The sequence below is a fragment of the Patagioenas fasciata genome, chromosome 2 (assembly GCF_037038585.1).
Source record: "Patagioenas fasciata isolate bPatFas1 chromosome 2, bPatFas1.hap1, whole genome shotgun sequence".
Lineage (NCBI taxonomy): Eukaryota > Metazoa > Chordata > Aves > Columbiformes > Columbidae > Patagioenas > Patagioenas fasciata.
This window is the reverse complement of record NC_092521.1, coordinates 76,354,213-76,372,204: the sequence shown is the minus strand read 5'-3', so window position 1 is coordinate 76,372,204 and position 17,992 is coordinate 76,354,213. Positions and strand designations below refer to the sequence as shown.

Below are 17,992 nucleotides of genomic sequence, written 5' to 3'. Positions count from 1 at the left end.
GACAAGGTTAACTCCCAAAATACCTTCAGAAAACAAGTAAACAAAGACAACTGTTCTAGTTTCAGTCAAACAGTCTGAAAGATACTTTTATCTGGTTTTTTTTTTCGCTTTTTTGGAGGGGGCGGGAGAACAAAATCTGAAGAAAAGTCACAAATTCCTTAAAGGAGAAAAAAGCACCTGGAAACCTGAACTTTGACTCCCAGTTATCACAGCTTTCTCTATGTCAAACTTAAAACAATAGTTATTTTTGAAGCCAAGGTGTAATTTTGTCTGAAATACTGTTTCAGGGGCCACGATGTCTTGTGAAGAAATTGGTTAATCCTAGTGTTACCCACATGAAATCTATAGTGCATTCAGAATTGGGTACAGAATAAAAAAGGTACTGATAATCAGAAATGTCCTGTAGTCAGGAAGAGTACATATTGAGATGTTATCGCTTATACTGTCTTATTGAAGCTACACTGTGGTATTCTAAGATAAGAACAAAATTAACTGTGGTAGAACTGGATTTGATGACAAATTCAAGTTTGATTCACAAGCAACAACTCTTCAGTGGAACTTTGGGATTAAATATTTAAACACAGAAAAGCTATGTATGAGAAATAAAGTTCTCGTGGTAACATCTGGAATATTGTGTCCAGTTCTGGGCCCCTCAGTTCAAGAAGGGCAGGGAACTGCTGGAGAGAGTCCAGCACAGAGCCACAAAGATGATTAAGGGAGTGGAGCATCTCCCTTATGAGGAAAGGCTGAGGGAGCTGGATCTCTTTAGCTTGGAGAAGAGGAGACTGAGAGGTGACCTCATTAATATTTATAAATATGTAAAGGTTGAGTGTCACGGGGCTGGAGCCAGGCTCTTCTCGGTGACAACCAATGATAGGACAAGGGGCAATGGGTATAAACTGAAACACAGGAGGTTCCATTTAAAGTTGAGAAGAAAGTTCTTCTCAGTGACGATAACAGAACACTGGAACAGGCTGCCCAGGGAGGTTGTGGAGTCTTCTGCTCTGGAGACATTCAAAACCCGCCTGGTCGCCTTCCTATGTAACCTCACCTAGGCGTTCCTGCTCCGGCAGGGGGATTGGACTAGATGATCTTTTGAGGTCCCTTCCAATCCCTAACATTCTGTGATAACATCCTCCACCTGCATACTGTTTGTTTGTGGGTTTGATTTGGTTTTTTACTATGTTATCTTTGCATTTTGTTAATATTTGACATTGCATTTTACCATTTAAATTTTACTAAATAACATTTGATAAGGTTTTTATAAGTATTTAGGCCTGAAGGTATATATATTTTATGCTTCAATTATATATTCAAATACTTGCAGATTATCTTCAGCAAGTGAGGACACAGAAACGGTCTTTGGTTATCCTTTTTTACCTGCTTCTCTTTAAACAGTTTTTCGTGTTCTCATTTAGAAATGATTCAGGATACTTAAATTTTGGCTCCAGATCATCTTTTCCAAAAGTCATGAACCAAGACTGCTTGGATAATTAAATTTTCATTGTTAGGTTTGAACAGGTATAAATCAGTTCAAGGAATATAATTTATCAGATGTCACTGCTACTTCGGTCTTGTTTAGAGCTGTGTTCCTTTGCTACAGGCTAGACTAGAAAATTATTATAAATATGTGTACTTCATTAGAGCCTCCCTTTTAAGGCAAAATAATTGAACAAAAGTGCTTAGAAATTATCAAATCATCTTGATTTAGATCAGAATTATTTAACTTAATTAGACAATTATACATGCTTGCTAAGTATAATGGATTAAGTCAGTCAGTAACAAATCAGCACTAATTGGTTTGTAATTTTGCCTATATTGAACAAAGCATAAGCACTAAAATGAGATAATAGTCTTCTGTTCAGGTGTCAGGTCATAACTTCTGTCTTCCCTGGTCTTAGAACTTGGTGGTTATTTTGCCCACTAAATCCCTGTGAATGATTTTACTGAAGTTTTTGCAGTATGTCTTGTTATTTGTGGCAATTTTTGCTTTAGGGAAGCACAGCTACCAGTTTAAAATTGTACTGGGATTGAATAGTTAACTTCCCTCTTCTAGCCTCAATGTTTAGCCATTTATTACTTGAGTGCAACTTCTAAACAACTGAAAATAAGCCTACTAGTAAACTGCAAGCAGAGTTCATACATTCTAGTCATTCACAGGGCTTTAAGTCAGCCAGAGCCTTTCTGAGAATGATTTAGTTTAAAAGATTTGAATGATGAATCTGTCATAAAGATCAGATCTGGATTTGATTCACAGCTGTTCTGTCTGTCTTGGGAAAACTATTCATTAGTTCACCGATGATTCTATGACTGATCATTCTTTTTCCAAATTTCACAACTATTTCTGTAGACAGGCTTTAAATAAGGAGAATTTAGGTGTTGTTTTAGCAACTAGATTTTTTCTGTTACTAAGCCAAAGGCATTGGTCCTTGCGTTTTGTTTTAGACAGATATTTTTGTCTTGGGGGTAATAATCTGAGAAATATTGAAGGTTTAATGTTGTTTTCTGTTGGGTGGCACCATCTGGTTTCTGTTCTTGGAGGTGGAGCAATCAGAAAGAGACCCAAATCTCAAATAGAGGTGGCAAACAAGAAAACCACAGTTTAATGAGAAAAGTAGTTTTCGTAGTTTCATGTTACTTGATCTGAAATATTACAATGCTTTTATATCTATACATTTCCCTGTCTATTTTGTTGTAAACTGTGATATGGATAGGACTTGCGGTCTGTATAGACACTTTCTGAAGAAGATTTTCTTGAAGAAGTTCTACAGTGTAATTGTCTGGTTAGTTTTGCATTATACCACATCCCCCTCTCCCCAGCACCACCTCAATTAAGAAACAGGACTTCTTAGCTAAAGAACTCAATGATTCTTAGTCTACCTCCATTTTGCAAAGCTTAAGAAGTTACTACACATCTGTTGGCCAAAGAAAGGGATGGTTGTACTTTCCATTTGCAACAGAGTTTTTCCATGGACAGGTACAAGAACTCCACAGACATGAGTGCTCTTTTTATATGTGTAGATATATATATGTATGTGTGTGTGTGTATGTATTGATAATATGGACATATATAAGTACATATTTGTGTGTATGTATGTGTATGTACAAATGATTTATCGGATTGTTCTCATGCTGGTATTATGCTAGCCAAATTCACTCTGAAGATTCATACTTAATAGTGGCTTTTCAAAATACTATGTGAAAGTATCAATATTCTAATACTAAAAACTTGTTAGAGATGTTCCTTTATTAAATGTTAGCTATATAGGATATTGAACAACTTTTATTTAAAAGACAGTGCGTGATCTGAGTTGTAAAAAAGCCTCAGAAGCACAAAGTCCTGAAACTGAAGGAGTTACAGTCTCCTGTCTCATTACTTCAATTTTCAACTATGTCTTCTTTTCACTTAGATTTCTTCTCTAGTGTCTATCTGTTTTATGATGCATCCGCTGCTATGTTTATATCCAATCATTTTGTTCAGGTCACACTTCTTGCATTGTCCCTGAAGGAGATATTTACAGTTTTTGAGAGACTGCATTGATGGGATACTTACAGAGAGTGAGTTTCGTGTCACTATCAGAGATGCTCTTTACAGAGAGGCAGCTGTTCTGTGCCATGCCGTCTTCTGAAAGAAATAATCTTATCCTTTTCCTCAATGTATCTGAAAGAGAGGACCACCAGCTTAGTTTCTATTTCCATGCCTTGAGAGGCTTAAACTCTTATAATACTTGTATAAAATAGATTTATAATTCGCCTGTTCATGGTGTTCTCCCTTTATAAGAAGTTGCAGGTAACTTCTCAATCAGTGAAGGAGATTTTAGGTGTGGAAAGTGTGAATATGCAAGAATAATAGGAAAATAGTCATGTCCTGAATAATCAGTCAAATCTCCTCCTTAATAGAGTAAATGGATCATGTTTACTTTTCATAATAGTCCAGGGAAAAATAAAACGGGGGTTGTGAGTTCACTATCTTTTTCTTTCTTTTTTTCTGTTTTTCCCATTGTGCTTAAATATCGCTGAATTGTTTAGTTTGGAAGGGGCCTCTTGAAATCATCTAATACAATCGCTCTGCTTGATCAGGGTCACCTAGTACTGGTTGCCCAGGAGCTTGTAAGTTTGAGTTTTTAATGTCTCTGCAGATGGTGACTGCACAACCTCTTAAGGGCAAACTGTTCCAGTATTTGACCATGCTCACTGTGAAAATACGGTGGGTTTGCGTTCACATGAAATTGTGTGTGTTTTCATTTGTGCCTATTGCCTCTTGTCGTTTTGGTGGGTACTACTGAGAAGAACCTGGATCCCTCTTCTTTATTCTCCCCGTCAGGTATTTATACACATTGATGAGATCCCCCTGAGCTCTCTCTCCTCCAGGTTGAACAGTCACAGCTTACTCAGCCTTTTCTCATATGAAAGATGCTCCAGGCCCTTAATCATGCTTTGGTCCTACCCTAGATTTTCTTCAGTAAATCCATATCTTTCTTGTACTGGGGAGCTGAGAACTGGGCCCAGCACTCCAGATGGGATCTCACCAGTGCTGAGTAGAGGGGAAGGATCACCTCCTTTGACCTACTATCAAGACTTTTCCCCATGCAGGTCAGGAAGCTTTTACCTTCTTTGCCACAAAGGCATACTGCTAGCTCACAGTCAGGACCCCAAGATCCTTTTCTGCAGAACTACTTTCTAATGATTGGCCTCAAACTGCCGTTGTGTGGGGCTGTTCCTCCCCAGGTACAAAACTTCATGTTTCCCCTTGTTGAACAACATGAGGTTTCTCTCTGCCAATTGAAGTGTGACACAACCATCTGCTGTACCAGCCACTCCTCCCAGTTTTGTGCCGTCATCATACTTGTGTACATCATTAATGAAGGTGTTGGACCCAGTACTGACCCCTGGCATACATCACCAGTGGCTTTCCTCTAAATGGACTTTGTATGAGCAATCATAACCCTCTGGGCCCAGTTGGTAAGCCAGTTTTCAATCCATCGCACTGTCCACTTATCTGGACCATACTTTGTTGACTTGTCCATCAGGAAGTTGTGGGAGACAGTGTCAAAAACCTTACTAAAGTTGAGGAAAGTAACATCCACTGTTCTTCCCTCATCCATGAACACAGTCACCTCATTGTAGAAGGCTGTAAGGTTGTTCAAACAATATATAGTTTTATATTTCTGGAGTGTAAACTGATCTTGTTATTTTTAATGCTATTAGTGTCGTAATGTTAATTTTTCAGTGTGAAGTTTCTGTCTGAAGAGAAAATTCTAAAAGACTATCTATGAACACTGTATGAATTAATGTAAAACAGTGAAAAGACTGCTCCTTGTAATAAAACTTTTAATGTTTTGGAAATAAGAAAACATGGGGGAACACTTGCTGCAGACCAAACTCCGCACTGAAAAGATTCTTTCGAATATTCTTCTGTTTCACAGCTAAAGTACCTCAGATCTTTCCTTTAGAAGATTCCCCTCCCCACTCGCCCAATTTAAATCACAAGACATCTAATGTCATAATGGCAAATAATTTTCCTTAGAACTAAAAAAGCTACACCTGTCTTGCAAAAATGTCTTCCGAACATCCTAGTGTTGGTGTACAGTGATGCATGCTGCAGTGTTTTATTAAGAAAATTACTGGCAATCTGCTTTGATTGTCACTTTTTCCGTTGTTTGCATTACTGTTAATTTAAAAACCAAAAAAACCCCCACAAACTCAAACCACAGCAACAACGAAAAACAACAAAGAATCAAAAAAGAAACAACAACAACTTTATTTGAAATTCTGGTATAAAAATTACTGCTATTTTGGTCTCACAGCTTACTGTGTGAATAAGCGGGGCATTTCCATGACCAAAGTGATAAAAAATTACTCTTACAGAGCTGGAAAGTGAATCTGTACTCATAATTTCAACACTATTTCTCTGTACTTGCTCTCCTTCTGGATTTGAATGTATGTCATGTTTCGTGAAATGCTGCTTTTAATATCTCTGTAATAGAAACTGGCTCAGCAGGAGTGAAATAGTTACCCTCTATAATCATTGAAAGGTTTTACCCATTTTTAGTCATTTTTATATTGCTGTTCTGCTGTTTTCTTTTTAATTTCAACAGTTTCTTATTACAAGCGCTTCTGCGTCACTGCATCATCATTCCAATACTGTCAGTTGGTATCAAGCATTGAATAAGTCTCATCTACTTTGGCATGATTGTGAATGTACTTCTTGGGGCAGAACTTAAGCAGTACTACTAGTGCCATAAGCACAGTACTGCAACTGTTGCAGTACTGGACACCACAAATCAGGGGCTCCTTCATTTTCGTTATCCAGAGTGATGGTCCTGTTCAGCCCAGGTCTCTCATTGGGCACTGTCTTCACAGTATTACTTTTAGCTGTTTTCAGTATGTGATTCGGTACATCTTCTGTTTTGTCAGCTCCATGTCATATTCCCACAGTGCCCGTGCTTGTGAGGTAGGGCATAAAACAATTTCTTAAGAAAAAATGTTTGCGCTACAGTTTAATCTGCAAACAATCCTCTGTATTTTTCCACTGTTGATGATACACCATTCGTCTGTACTTATATTAGCAATACTGAAGCTCTAGCATAGGCAGGCAGGCCCTACTTTTGCTGGTTTAAATACCATTCACAGGACCTTCTCTCATCACAACTACTTGAATGAGTGTTTGTAATAAAAGCAGCATTAGTGGCCCAGTGATCACAAAGTTTCCAGCGATGCTATAATAACACTGGGGAAGGTGAACTGCTTTGGCAAGAGCAGGAAATCCCAGTAGTGTTACTGGATATGCTTAGTGATGATGCTTGGAGCTAATGCTACAGCTCAAGAGTGAGTTTGGTATTGTGCTGAGTATAGTTGAGGAAGTCTTCTTTCATGCAGGATCAAGCCTGGAAGTTACCAAAATACTCAAATTAACAGCAGATTATTAGAACTTCAGCCGGGGCTATATCCAGATGTGTTGGTTATATGCTGTGAACAAGATTCTGTGTGTTCTCCTTTCACTGATAAATAGTGGACTTCAGTCCATCAGTATTTAATCTAATGCCTGGTAAACTCACGTAGAAAAGATGTTTTCCACTTGCAAGGTGTTTTATTTTTTTAATTAGGAAGTACTCTATCATGTGTGTCTCCAAAAGGCATACGTGATAGAGTATGCTTCCATAGCTTATATGTGTCTTAGAACGCTTCAATTCAGTGGAAAAATAACTGTTTTTTAAAGTGGCAAGACACGGCTCTTCACAAGAGGGCCACTGGGGTTTGTGGAATTATTGCTGTACACTGTCTGAAGTCTGACTATGATTAGGATAAGTAGAGTACATTGCTTTCTAAGACACCCATGACCCTCTGGGCACAGCAAGCACTAGTGGAGGCAGGTTGGGTAGATAAAGTGAGCAGAGCTCTGCAGCTGGACCAAGGGAGCTGGCTCCATGAGTGATCACAGGCAGCTCAGTTCTCTCTTCTGTGCCAGCTTCTTACTCTAAAACAGATGCAATAATACCTATGTAATGTATTTTGAGATTTTCTGAAGAAAACTGCTGTGCAAGAGAGTTAATTTTTATCATCCTCAGGTGGAGTACATTGGCTTTAGTTCAGTCATTATCGAATCCAATTCATCTGTATAGTTTTAACTAAAGAGTTGTATCCAAGTCTTCACTGTAGTTCTGTGCAAATGATTATGAAATTCCTATTATGGAAGAGATTCTTGAGATGAAACTATGGTTTTGGATTGTGAAACTAAAGAACAAGACCCCCCGGGTCATGTAACTATTAGAAGTCTAGGGCTAAATTTGAAGAGGAAAAGGTTGGTGTGGGGTGAGAGATACTGTTTTAATTCACAAATTTTTTTTCAATCCTTATTTTATTAGGATTGTCAGGGGATTTCTTGCGTTCTGGAAGATATTCTGCTCATACCATCAATGGTGCCTGGTCACCCTGGTCTCCATGGTCTCAGTGCAGTCGTGACTGCAGTAGAGGTATACGGAATCGGAAACGGGTCTGCAGCAATCCTGAGCCCAAGTACGGGGGACTTCCTTGCCTTGGCCCATCTCTTGAGTACCAGGAATGCAACATTCTGCCTTGTCCAGGTAAGAGTCAACAGAAGTGAGAGAAGTTTGTGAAAATAAAGTGACTCATCTTCAATGCCAAATCTTGCAATAGGTTGGGGTTTTGTTTGGTTGCTTTTGATTTTTATTTGTTCGGTTTTGTGTTTCGGTTTTTTTTTTTTTTTTTTTTTGTTTGGTTTGGTTTGGTTTGGTTTGGTTTGGTTTGGTTTGGTTTTCACTTGGTGAATTTGGGATTTGTTTTGGGTTTTTTTATAAACTACAGCTCAAATTTACCTTTCTAATGTCAGTGGATTTGGGTAAGATTCCCAAGTGATGTCATCATGTCATGTTTATCATCAACATTACTAACAGCTGTGTCTTTTTTCACTTATGAGAATTTGACTGTAAAAGTATAATTTTAATAAGTAAATTTAGAAAAAAGACATAAGAAATCTGCAAAGACTTGAGAAATCTGGCTTAGTCTTTATTTAAACTCAAAATACCTTCATCTGAATGGTTCCTGGCATTAAATTTCTGCTAGCTTTTGAGTGTAGAGCCTCCAACAAATAAGGTTCAGGACAGATCAGCAAACTAGATGGTATCTCAAGTAGGCCATAAAGATTGTTCTTGGAATATTGGGCTTCTCCTTCATTGAAAGTTGTTTTATGATTCTATAAAAAGGATTACAAGTAGAATATATGTTTTCAAGAAACTACTTTGGGTAATAAAACATCACTGTGTCTTAGACATTTGGGCAAAAAAATTCTTGGTTTCAGTTACCTCTCACCCTTCATAAAACAAACATCCAAATTCAAAGGCCTTTGAGTTTTGCAGAGACTTTGTGGAAAGAGAAAGAGGAAGGATATAAGAAAACACATAAAGAAAATAAAGTGTAAATGGAATAGGAGGAAGGAATTCGAGGTGTGAAACAATAGACAGGAAGAAGGACGATGACTGAGTGACCCAGTTCTTTCCAGTATCAACAAGTAAATTAAGAAATAAGATTTCATACTTCTTTAATTGTATTAATCATGTAGAACAGTGTTTCATATTTTATTATTGAAGACATGGAGCTTTTGTTATTTATTCAAGTGTGAACCTATAGGATTACTATGGCAATATACATATTGCATAAATATATTACCATAAATACATAGATACACATACAAATGTGTGTTTTTATCTGTGTCTATATGCTTACAAATTAAAACTGTGTTCCCAAGTTAAATGCTGTCTTGAATTTTGTTGTATTTTTTCAAATTTAAAATACTTTAAGGGTTTTCAGAAATGTTATTTTTAACTAGCTCAGCAGCTTATACACTGATATTTGTTTTAAAGAAATTACACCCGCCAGTAAAACACATAATTATATAGACATAAGTTTGATGTAGAGGCCCTTGCTTCTTATGAGTTAGCCAATACCCCAAACTAAAATACATGAAGTTGTAAGGCAGAACTTGAAATTGTGCTTTATATACAAATCTTTCCCTCTTCTTTTGTCTCTGAATTTGAAAATATTCTTAAAGCTCACTTGGTATAAAGTGTGGTGGGCCTTTCTGAAGCAAGAATGTCCTAATCTATTTAACAACTTTCCTCAGAGACAAGTTTCATTTTTCTTTTTAGTGCAAAGCAAATTTGAAGAAAGATTTAGAGCTTGAATGAAGTATTTAGATGTATGGTAGCCTGCAAGGAATCACAAAGTTTCTCAGCTACAGAACTACTGTTTGCCAGTAATTAAGAAGAAATGTAAGGGGCTGAGTCAGATCTCAGATAAATCTGAAGGGAAAAAATTGCAAGCAGTAGATGCAAATGATTATTTTTTCCCTTTAAGACATGGGAGAGTAAGAAATGATTGCAGAATAAGGCTTATCCATAAATTAGATCTCATTACAAATTTGTAGAAAGGGAATATTTTTTTTATTAGAATAGCATACTGATGAAATTGAATTACCTCCGTTTTTAATGAAAGTCGCAGAAAGTTAAATTGGATGGTTAACATGAACATTTACTAGGTTGATGTTCATAAGACCTCATCAAGAAATGGGAGACATAAAAAATCCATGTGCCTTTGCTCCAGACCCGCATGTACAAATCTGGCAGACGCCACAGTGGGGCACAGAGAAGAGCAACCAGGAAGAGAAACCATGGCTGGGTCAATTTTCAACCTTTTTCCCAATTGCAGTGCTTTGCACTGGATTTCATTTTCTGAGTGCTTGCGTGTAGGACAGTTATACAAAGTCACTCTTAGCCTAGCTATGTAAGTAAGTTTCTAAAATGTCCCTGTTAGGGGATCACACAGTCCTTGCAAATGTTTATGAGAAAGGCTGGTGTACCTGCAAATCTCATCATGGTATTGACTGTACCCTCCTCACATAGATGAGGCTGTAGACAGAGATGCAGGGACTGCGTGAGAGTAAACATCAGGTCCTTCTTAGCACTGTGAGCATTGAGGAGGAAAAGAGGGACTGCGAGGCTCACTGTGCCTGTGTAAGTAAGTGAGGTGTAGGCAGAAAAGCTACGGAATGTGGGGAGATTTTGCTGTGACCTCAACCCGAAAGTACTTGCCATAGTACTAGAAATGAAAATGCAACAAAGAAGGGTTTGATGCTTGCTAAGATTTACCTGAGCTCCCTCAGGGTTAAGAACAACTTCACATGCTCCCTGCTGGCACAGAACTATTTAGTTACAGTCCAGTCCAGTCAAGAGCCTTTCAGAAATATACCGGTTAGTAGGAAGGGGCGCGATGGCAGCAGTAAAGAAGCGTTCCTGCTAGTGCAGCCTCGGGTTCTGCATTGCTTCTTGACCTGCTATTTGCTGACAGGATCAAACCCTCATGATGTAAACTGCTGAGAAAGACGAGTGATACGGAAATACACTGAGCAGTGTCTAACTCGGGCTGAATGCCAATAGGACTTGATGCTTCTAGACCAATTAATCTGGGCTCAGTGTCATCCTGGAAGATACTATGTGCTCTGAATACAATGCTCTGATACAATGCTCAAAGCTCAAGGAGCAATGACTGAGTGTCCAAGGCTCTCTTGTCTCATTAAGCATCTTGCAACATAGTTTTAAATGTAAATAATAGTATATTAATAGCCAGTAAGTTAGGTCTAAATGTGCTGTAGGATCCCAGAACTTGAAGAAATACTGAAACCACCTAGAATCTGCCTCTAGCAGCTACTATTAAATCTTTCTTGAGCCTGCATGGGAAAGTGATACAGCTTGTAGCAAAGTAAATGGTCTCCTGATGCGCGGATTGATAGCAGTCACTGGGCAGATTACTTTTCATTCACAGTATTTGAAGGCTGAATATGTAATAGTAAATTGAACAGTGCCAGAAAATTGCCAGAAATTGTACCCAGAGCCAGGAATATGATTTGTCTCTTTTGTGCAAGTTTTAGAATGATCTCTCATACAATTTTTCCTTCAACTAACTAGCACTCTCCAAAATAATCTGCAGAAATAGTTTGGGAGTCAGTGCAAGGTAAGGCCTGTTCCCACTATTCAGCTTCTATGTTGCCAAACTGCTCTGAGGGATAGAGAAGGAGAATTTGCACTTTTGTCTTGCACTAGCAAATTATACTTTGGCCCTGTCCCACAGCCCCTTTTTTTATGGCTCAGAAATGTGGTGAATAGAGTTTTGCTGGCAAGCACTGAACAGCCTCAGTAACTATGGAAAGAATCCGTGAATACTCGGACATTTCTGTTTTCTTTCAGTTACTAATATGTGTAATCTGTAATCAAACATCTTAGGGGTTTGTTACCTTTGCAAGCTTTCGAGCTATTTACATTGTGAAGAGAAACAGATGATGAAGAGGAGCGTTGTTTGAATGGCAAATTCTGCAAATTTACAAAAATTTCAGGAATTTACTAACTAGAAGATTTGTTTGCCTGAACGTAATAACCAAACATAAGGAATTCTGTCCTAGTTTACAGTATTACACATCTGTTCAGTTATTACCGTAGGAAAAGGCAACTTTTTCTTCATTTTTGTTTTATTTCTTGCTGCCTTCGCTCTGATTCTTTTGCGCATAGAGGCATTTGACCAATATGCCTTAATTAGAAGCTTAAGTTGTAGCTACGTGAGCACCATTGAGTAGCATGAGCTACACAAATTTCTATTCCTTTTTCTCCTCAGAGCATAGTGGTGGCTCAGAGGGAAAGGACATATGCCATCTCTTAGATATGAAATTCTGATACTTTTTGACAATATATTTGGATTCTATCAGTTTCAGATTTTTATTATAGTAGTTTTAGTTTTGTTTAGTTATGACATTTTGGCTGAGAAGAGCTGAATAAATTCACGTATCTCTAAATGTGCTAATAACAATAAAGAGTTTCAAATATACAAAACTCCCTGAAAGACTGTTTAAGTTATTTATTCATCCCCTAAAGCCAGTTATTGCTTGTTGGTTTTTTATTCATTATTGCTTTTATTTTTTTTCTCCTATATTTTTTTCCCTTGCAGTCATATTTGACCACAAGGAAACAGGAATGTATTTAAAGGAACAGACAAAATTTATCCTGCAGTAACTTCCTAAATCGGGAGGAAAAAAATGCTGTGATCCAATAAAGTTTGTCTCTGAGGCTTCTGAAGCCCATCTCTCCACATGCAGTGATTTATCTCACTAGGTTGCTTTTGTAGCCAGTAAGGAGAGGGCTGAATGGCCCTTTAGAAGGAACTGTTGCTTTTCTAACTTAAGAATCTCAGTTACAGACTTAAACCTGGATTGATTCTTAGATTTTGTTGTTGTACTTTCCTTAGAAGCTTTCATTTACCTTCTGCATTTCTGCACTGCGCTATGTTGGCTGTTTCGTTCAGCATTGCCTTTACAAATAAAAGCATCACAGAAACAAGACCCTGCAAACTATGATGTAAAAATACTCTTTCCCACACTGAAACATGCAACAATATCCCACAGGATTAGGAAAAAGCAGTAGACTAAGTGATGTGGAATGGGATGATCCACAGGTGCCTGGAAGGGAGCAGTACTCTCTCAGGTCGGAAGGCTGCAAAATAGCCAGTGCCCCTGGATTTAACTTCTTTTCAGCTACTGGGAAGCACACCATCTGCATTTCTGTGGATGGAAGGGTCTACTGCCGCTCTATTTATACTCCTTCATGCATACAGAAAAGACTGATTTCTCAGTATATTTTATTCTCTTTTGCTATATTTTCAAAAAGATGAAAATGAAAACTTATAAACCTAAAGGCATACACCAAATAGCCCAAATATATATATATTTAATTGCTTATATCTGAAATGAGACCAGACAGTGTATGAAGGAGCCTGCAACCCTATCTATGTTCTTATGAAAGCAGGTGAGGTCAGGATGTCTGCCCACACGTCCACATCCTTGTAAAAACCAAAGTGCATAGCAGGGTATCCAGTTTACTTAATTGTCTCTTGGAAATTCTCCAGTAGTATGGATGTTTTATCATGTCCCCAGGAGAATCCCTTTCTATGTGTTGTTTCTCCCTAGAACATCCTCTTCCCTATGATTTTTTTTTTCATTATGGTGAAGAAATATTTATTAACCATGACAACAGCCAGTAGGCAAAAAGTTGTTTGCTTTACTATAAAGGAAAGAGCATTGTTTGAGAGCACCCTGCTAGCTGAAGGGTGCCTTCTTCCAATAGGGACCAACCTCAGTAATTATCAGAAAATGTAAAGAGTCTTTGTATCTTTCATTGTGGAACTACTTTAACAATTTTCTTTTATCCAACAGCTCTACAAAACTGTTATGTAAAGAAACCATAGCGACTGCAACTTTCCTTACAGCTCTGTATTTTTCCTCCTATAAGAAGCAGAAATAACATTTAGGAGTCCATGACAAAAGGGAAAAAAAAAATAAAAAAACCCAGATGGTGCTGTGTTGCTAAGCAACTTGAAAGAAAGATGAAAGAAACCACAGAGCTCTATTTAGGACTCAAGCAGTAAATACCCACTCCTTTGATCTTATTTAACTGTGATGATGCTTTATCATCCTTTGCTGCTGAGAAGGAAAACTTCTGGGAACAAATAAAGGGGGTAGTTATGATAATCCTTGAAAGGCCTAGAGATTTAGGATGGCAGTCTGTCAGTAAATAGTCACTAAGAAAAGCAGTTACAATGTCCAGTTCAACCATGATCAAATCTAGTGCGGTCTATTGTATTATGTCTGTCCTTTCCCATATTCCTGAGGCCCACTTCTCCCTTGACATCTCAAGGCTTATAGTATAGCCATGATCACTACAGTTGTGGAACATCCTGATATTCCTAGATGTCCCATCAGTCTCTGTGGTCTCAACCACCTATAGATAGGTGGCAGATGGCAGTTTCAGATGCAGGCACATTTCTAAATCTCACTCTGATCCCTTGAAAAGTAAGTAGAAGGTGTTGGGGGTCACTGTCTCCATTACAGTGAACAAGCCACAGGTAGTGTTTGTAGACAATTTATCTTCTGTCCAAGCAGCTTCAGACTGTCATTCTGTTTTGTGGAGGTCTATACACTGCAGCAGAAATGCCTCTGATTATTCATTTCAGCTAGTCAAGGATCATTTTTAATATTAAAAAACAAAAACAAAACAAAACAAAAACAAACAAGAAAAAAAAAAACAAACAAAAAAAACCCCACAAAAACAAGAAAGGCGATATCTGGAACAGTAAAGCCTTAATATTGAATGAAATGAATAGCTTAGGTAACAGCTTCTGCTTTTACTTGACATCACTTAAAAAAAGAAAAAAAGGGACAAGTTCAGAATAAAAGATACCATGTCTTGGAATTGTTATAAAATCACACAGTATATTTCACCTGCACTGAAGACAAATAACCTGTGGCTTTCTTAAATATGAGCTGACATAATACTACGTTAACAGAGTTATCTCGGGCAAAAAGACATATTTGTTTTCCAGTGACTATATGAATAAGAGAACAAGTCAAGCACTCTACTGAGATGCAGTATTTATTTATGATAGGTAGTATAACTCTTTCTTATGCATCTGTATAGCTAGATGATCTTGCTAATAAATATATCCTGGAAAAATATAGCAAACATTGATTTCCTTAATAATGGAAACAATTTATTTAGATTACATACTTGGAATATTGTACCAGATTCCATGAATCCTGTCTGTTCAATCAGGCTGTTCAGAGGCCAGATATATTACCTGCAAATGTTTTTACAACTATTGTTAGCAAGGTAGTGCCAACTCCATGCTTTCTTGATTTGCAGGGTAATATTGCAAACAATACAGAGAATGAAATGTTATATATTCAACAAATTCACTTGCAGATTATTTAATAGCCTTAGATATGCACTAGTGAATTACCTGTGTGATTAGCAGATGAGAACCTGAGGGTATGTTGTGTCTGAAATTACATTCAAAAATGCACGTATAGATTTTGATATCACAATAACCAAATTCTCTTAGCTCATTTTCTCACTGTTGTAGCCTTTGCATAGAAATCATTCTACTCGACTCAGTGGGTGAATTTGTGATATGCAATGCTACCAAAATAAAATAATTATTTTTTGAATGTTCAACATTTCCATCTAAGACAGAATTTAAATGCAAATATTGCACAGATATTTTCATTGAAAGTTAATTTTTTTCTGATTTGGAACCTCCTTTTTTGGTAAGATATAATTATGGAATAGCATTTCAATAAACCAGTAGAAACTGGTTTGCTCTTTGAAAGTGCTGTTTGATTAATTGAACAGAAAGCATCAAAATGAGTCATTGTGAAATGCTGGAGGAATATTTTGGAGACTTCGGTGACAACCAATTGTTTCAGCAAACCATGAAGTAAAGTCTTAAAAGGAATGCCTTAAATGAGCACACTGTAAAAATTGTGTGCAGAAAATGTGTTTTCACCTAGAATATTTGAACGTAGGCAATAAAGAGTTACTGTCTTGTGTGGTAAAATGCCCACTACTGCTGTGAGTGATGGGAGAAAAAAAGGCAAAACTCCTCCTCAGTTTAGGGCCCTGTTGTATGACAAAACTTTACTGGAACATTGCCTTTATTATACTTATGGTCTCATCTATTAGTGTCAGTTGAATTACACACATTCTGGTTTTCTTGATCACTTGCAGACGTGGTAAATCGCTTCCTTACTGAAGTATTGTATATAGAGAGCAAATGATAACACTTTAAATAGAGGTTTGAAAATAAATTCTTTTTTTGTAGGGTATGAAAATTTTGAAAGTTTAGTTTTTTGTTACTTCTCTCCACCCTCCCCCCCCCCCAAAAAAAAAAAAAAAAAAAAAAAGAGAAAAATAGTGAGGTTCTTTACAGAGGGAATGCTGTCCCTGGGAGAAGTACATCTGACTTTGTCTTGCGGCTGCGATAGGAAGTCTTTGGCAGATGGACTGCAATACAGCAATAAATGCCAGAAATACATCCTGGAGCAGTAGCTTTGAGAACGGAGGCTGCAAAGGAGTCTGTCCAGTGCGGGCAATGAGGTGAACTTCTGTCAGAAGCCTGTGTAGTGACCATGTGTCAAAAGCCATCTGACAAAAGGGGCTCCCTTGAAATCCAGTTTGACATGCTTGAACTGGTAAATACTAATGGGGGAAAAAATATTCTTCAACAACCTGTGTTTGAAACTTTAAGTGGCAAGTCCTTTTTGTCATTTGTCTGTTGCTTTTTTGAACTACTGCTGTCATTCTGCTGCTGACATCTATGCTGGACCTGCATTAAGATTGCAACATTATATTGGTCCATCAAACCTGACAACTGTGCTAGATCAATTGAAATGGGTTTTAAGGTTAAGGCAATCTCACCTGGGTTGCAAAACAAAATCTGTATTCCTCAGTGTCTCTCAATATTATTGGACTAAGATTTATTTTAGGAATAGAAATTTACTTCGAGCATATAACACTTCTGCTAAAAAGGCTTTGGTATTTTATTTCCTCACAAATGAGAAAAGGAAAAAAAAAGAGTTTTGGCCTTAGAGGTTTTATGATACCCACTGAAAGTGTCTTATATGGATGAGTAGCTTTGTTAGACTTCCCAGTATACCAGGGGCTTTTAAAATATGTAAATCAAATGGCCTTGTGGTAAGATCAAATTTGTGGGCCTATATTCAGTGGCATTTAAAAATGTCCAATAATTTCAGCAGGCCATGGATTAGATCCACAGAACATGAGAAAGATGGGTTGGATTATGTCACGTCACACATTAACTTGGAACAATATGATATATTTTGTCCTTTCAGTGGATGGAGGCTGGTCTTGCTGGTCATCTTGGTCAAAGTGCTCAGCAACTTGTGGAGGAGGTCATTACATGAGAACCCGCTCCTGTACAAACCCAGCACCAGCCTACGGAGGAGACATCTGCCTGGGACTGCACACCGAGGAAGCACTCTGCAACACACAGCCCTGTCCAGGTATGGCAAAGCAGCCCATGCAGCTCTGTTGTTTGTACACCACAGAATAAAGCATTCACAGTTAGGCAACATAATGCTGCTTGATCTGTTGTTCAGGAGCATTATTAAGTGCACAATCAGCTCTTACACGCTACAGTCTCAGTAAATCAAATAATAGCCAGATGTGGTCCACAGGACACCACCTCCCACTTTAAATATTAGAATTTAAGTTACCAGGTTCCAGGTCTGGATAAACTAAAATTTTAAGTGGATCATGCAAACATGAGAGACTTTTAATAACAATATCACAAAGTGCATTTGTTATATAACTAAACATTCACAGCAAGCAAATTGCTGAGGCTAGCGTTCAACAATGTGTTGTCACAAGGTCCTTCACGCAGACAAAAGTTTGCCCTGTTTTCATGTGAAACACAGCAAACCTACTGGTCTTTGTAAAATACCTTCTTCAACTTCAAATGTTAAGCAGAGTCTTCATCTTTTTGAATGCCTGTGGAGTACTTAGTAAATGAAATGTCTCAGCAGTCCTGTTAGTTGTATGATATTATGGAACATGACTTTTCCTGTAACTTTGACTCT

General features: G+C 37.7%; 1 protein-coding gene across 11 annotated transcripts in view; it reads left to right on the top strand.

The window, feature by feature from the left end:
- The window catches only part of SEMA5A (semaphorin 5A), a 339,730-nt gene that overhangs the window by 304,535 nt on the left and 17,203 nt on the right, over window positions 1-17,992 (top strand). For all 11 annotated transcript variants that reach the window (XM_065830100.2, XM_071804451.1, XM_065830097.2 and 8 more), the window contains 2 exons: window positions 7,866-8,084; window positions 17,246-17,416. In XM_065830100.2, coding sequence (XP_065686172.1) covers window positions 7,866-8,084; window positions 17,246-17,416 — 390 coding nt within the window. The remainder of the gene's footprint in view (window positions 1-7,865; window positions 8,085-17,245; window positions 17,417-17,992) is intronic.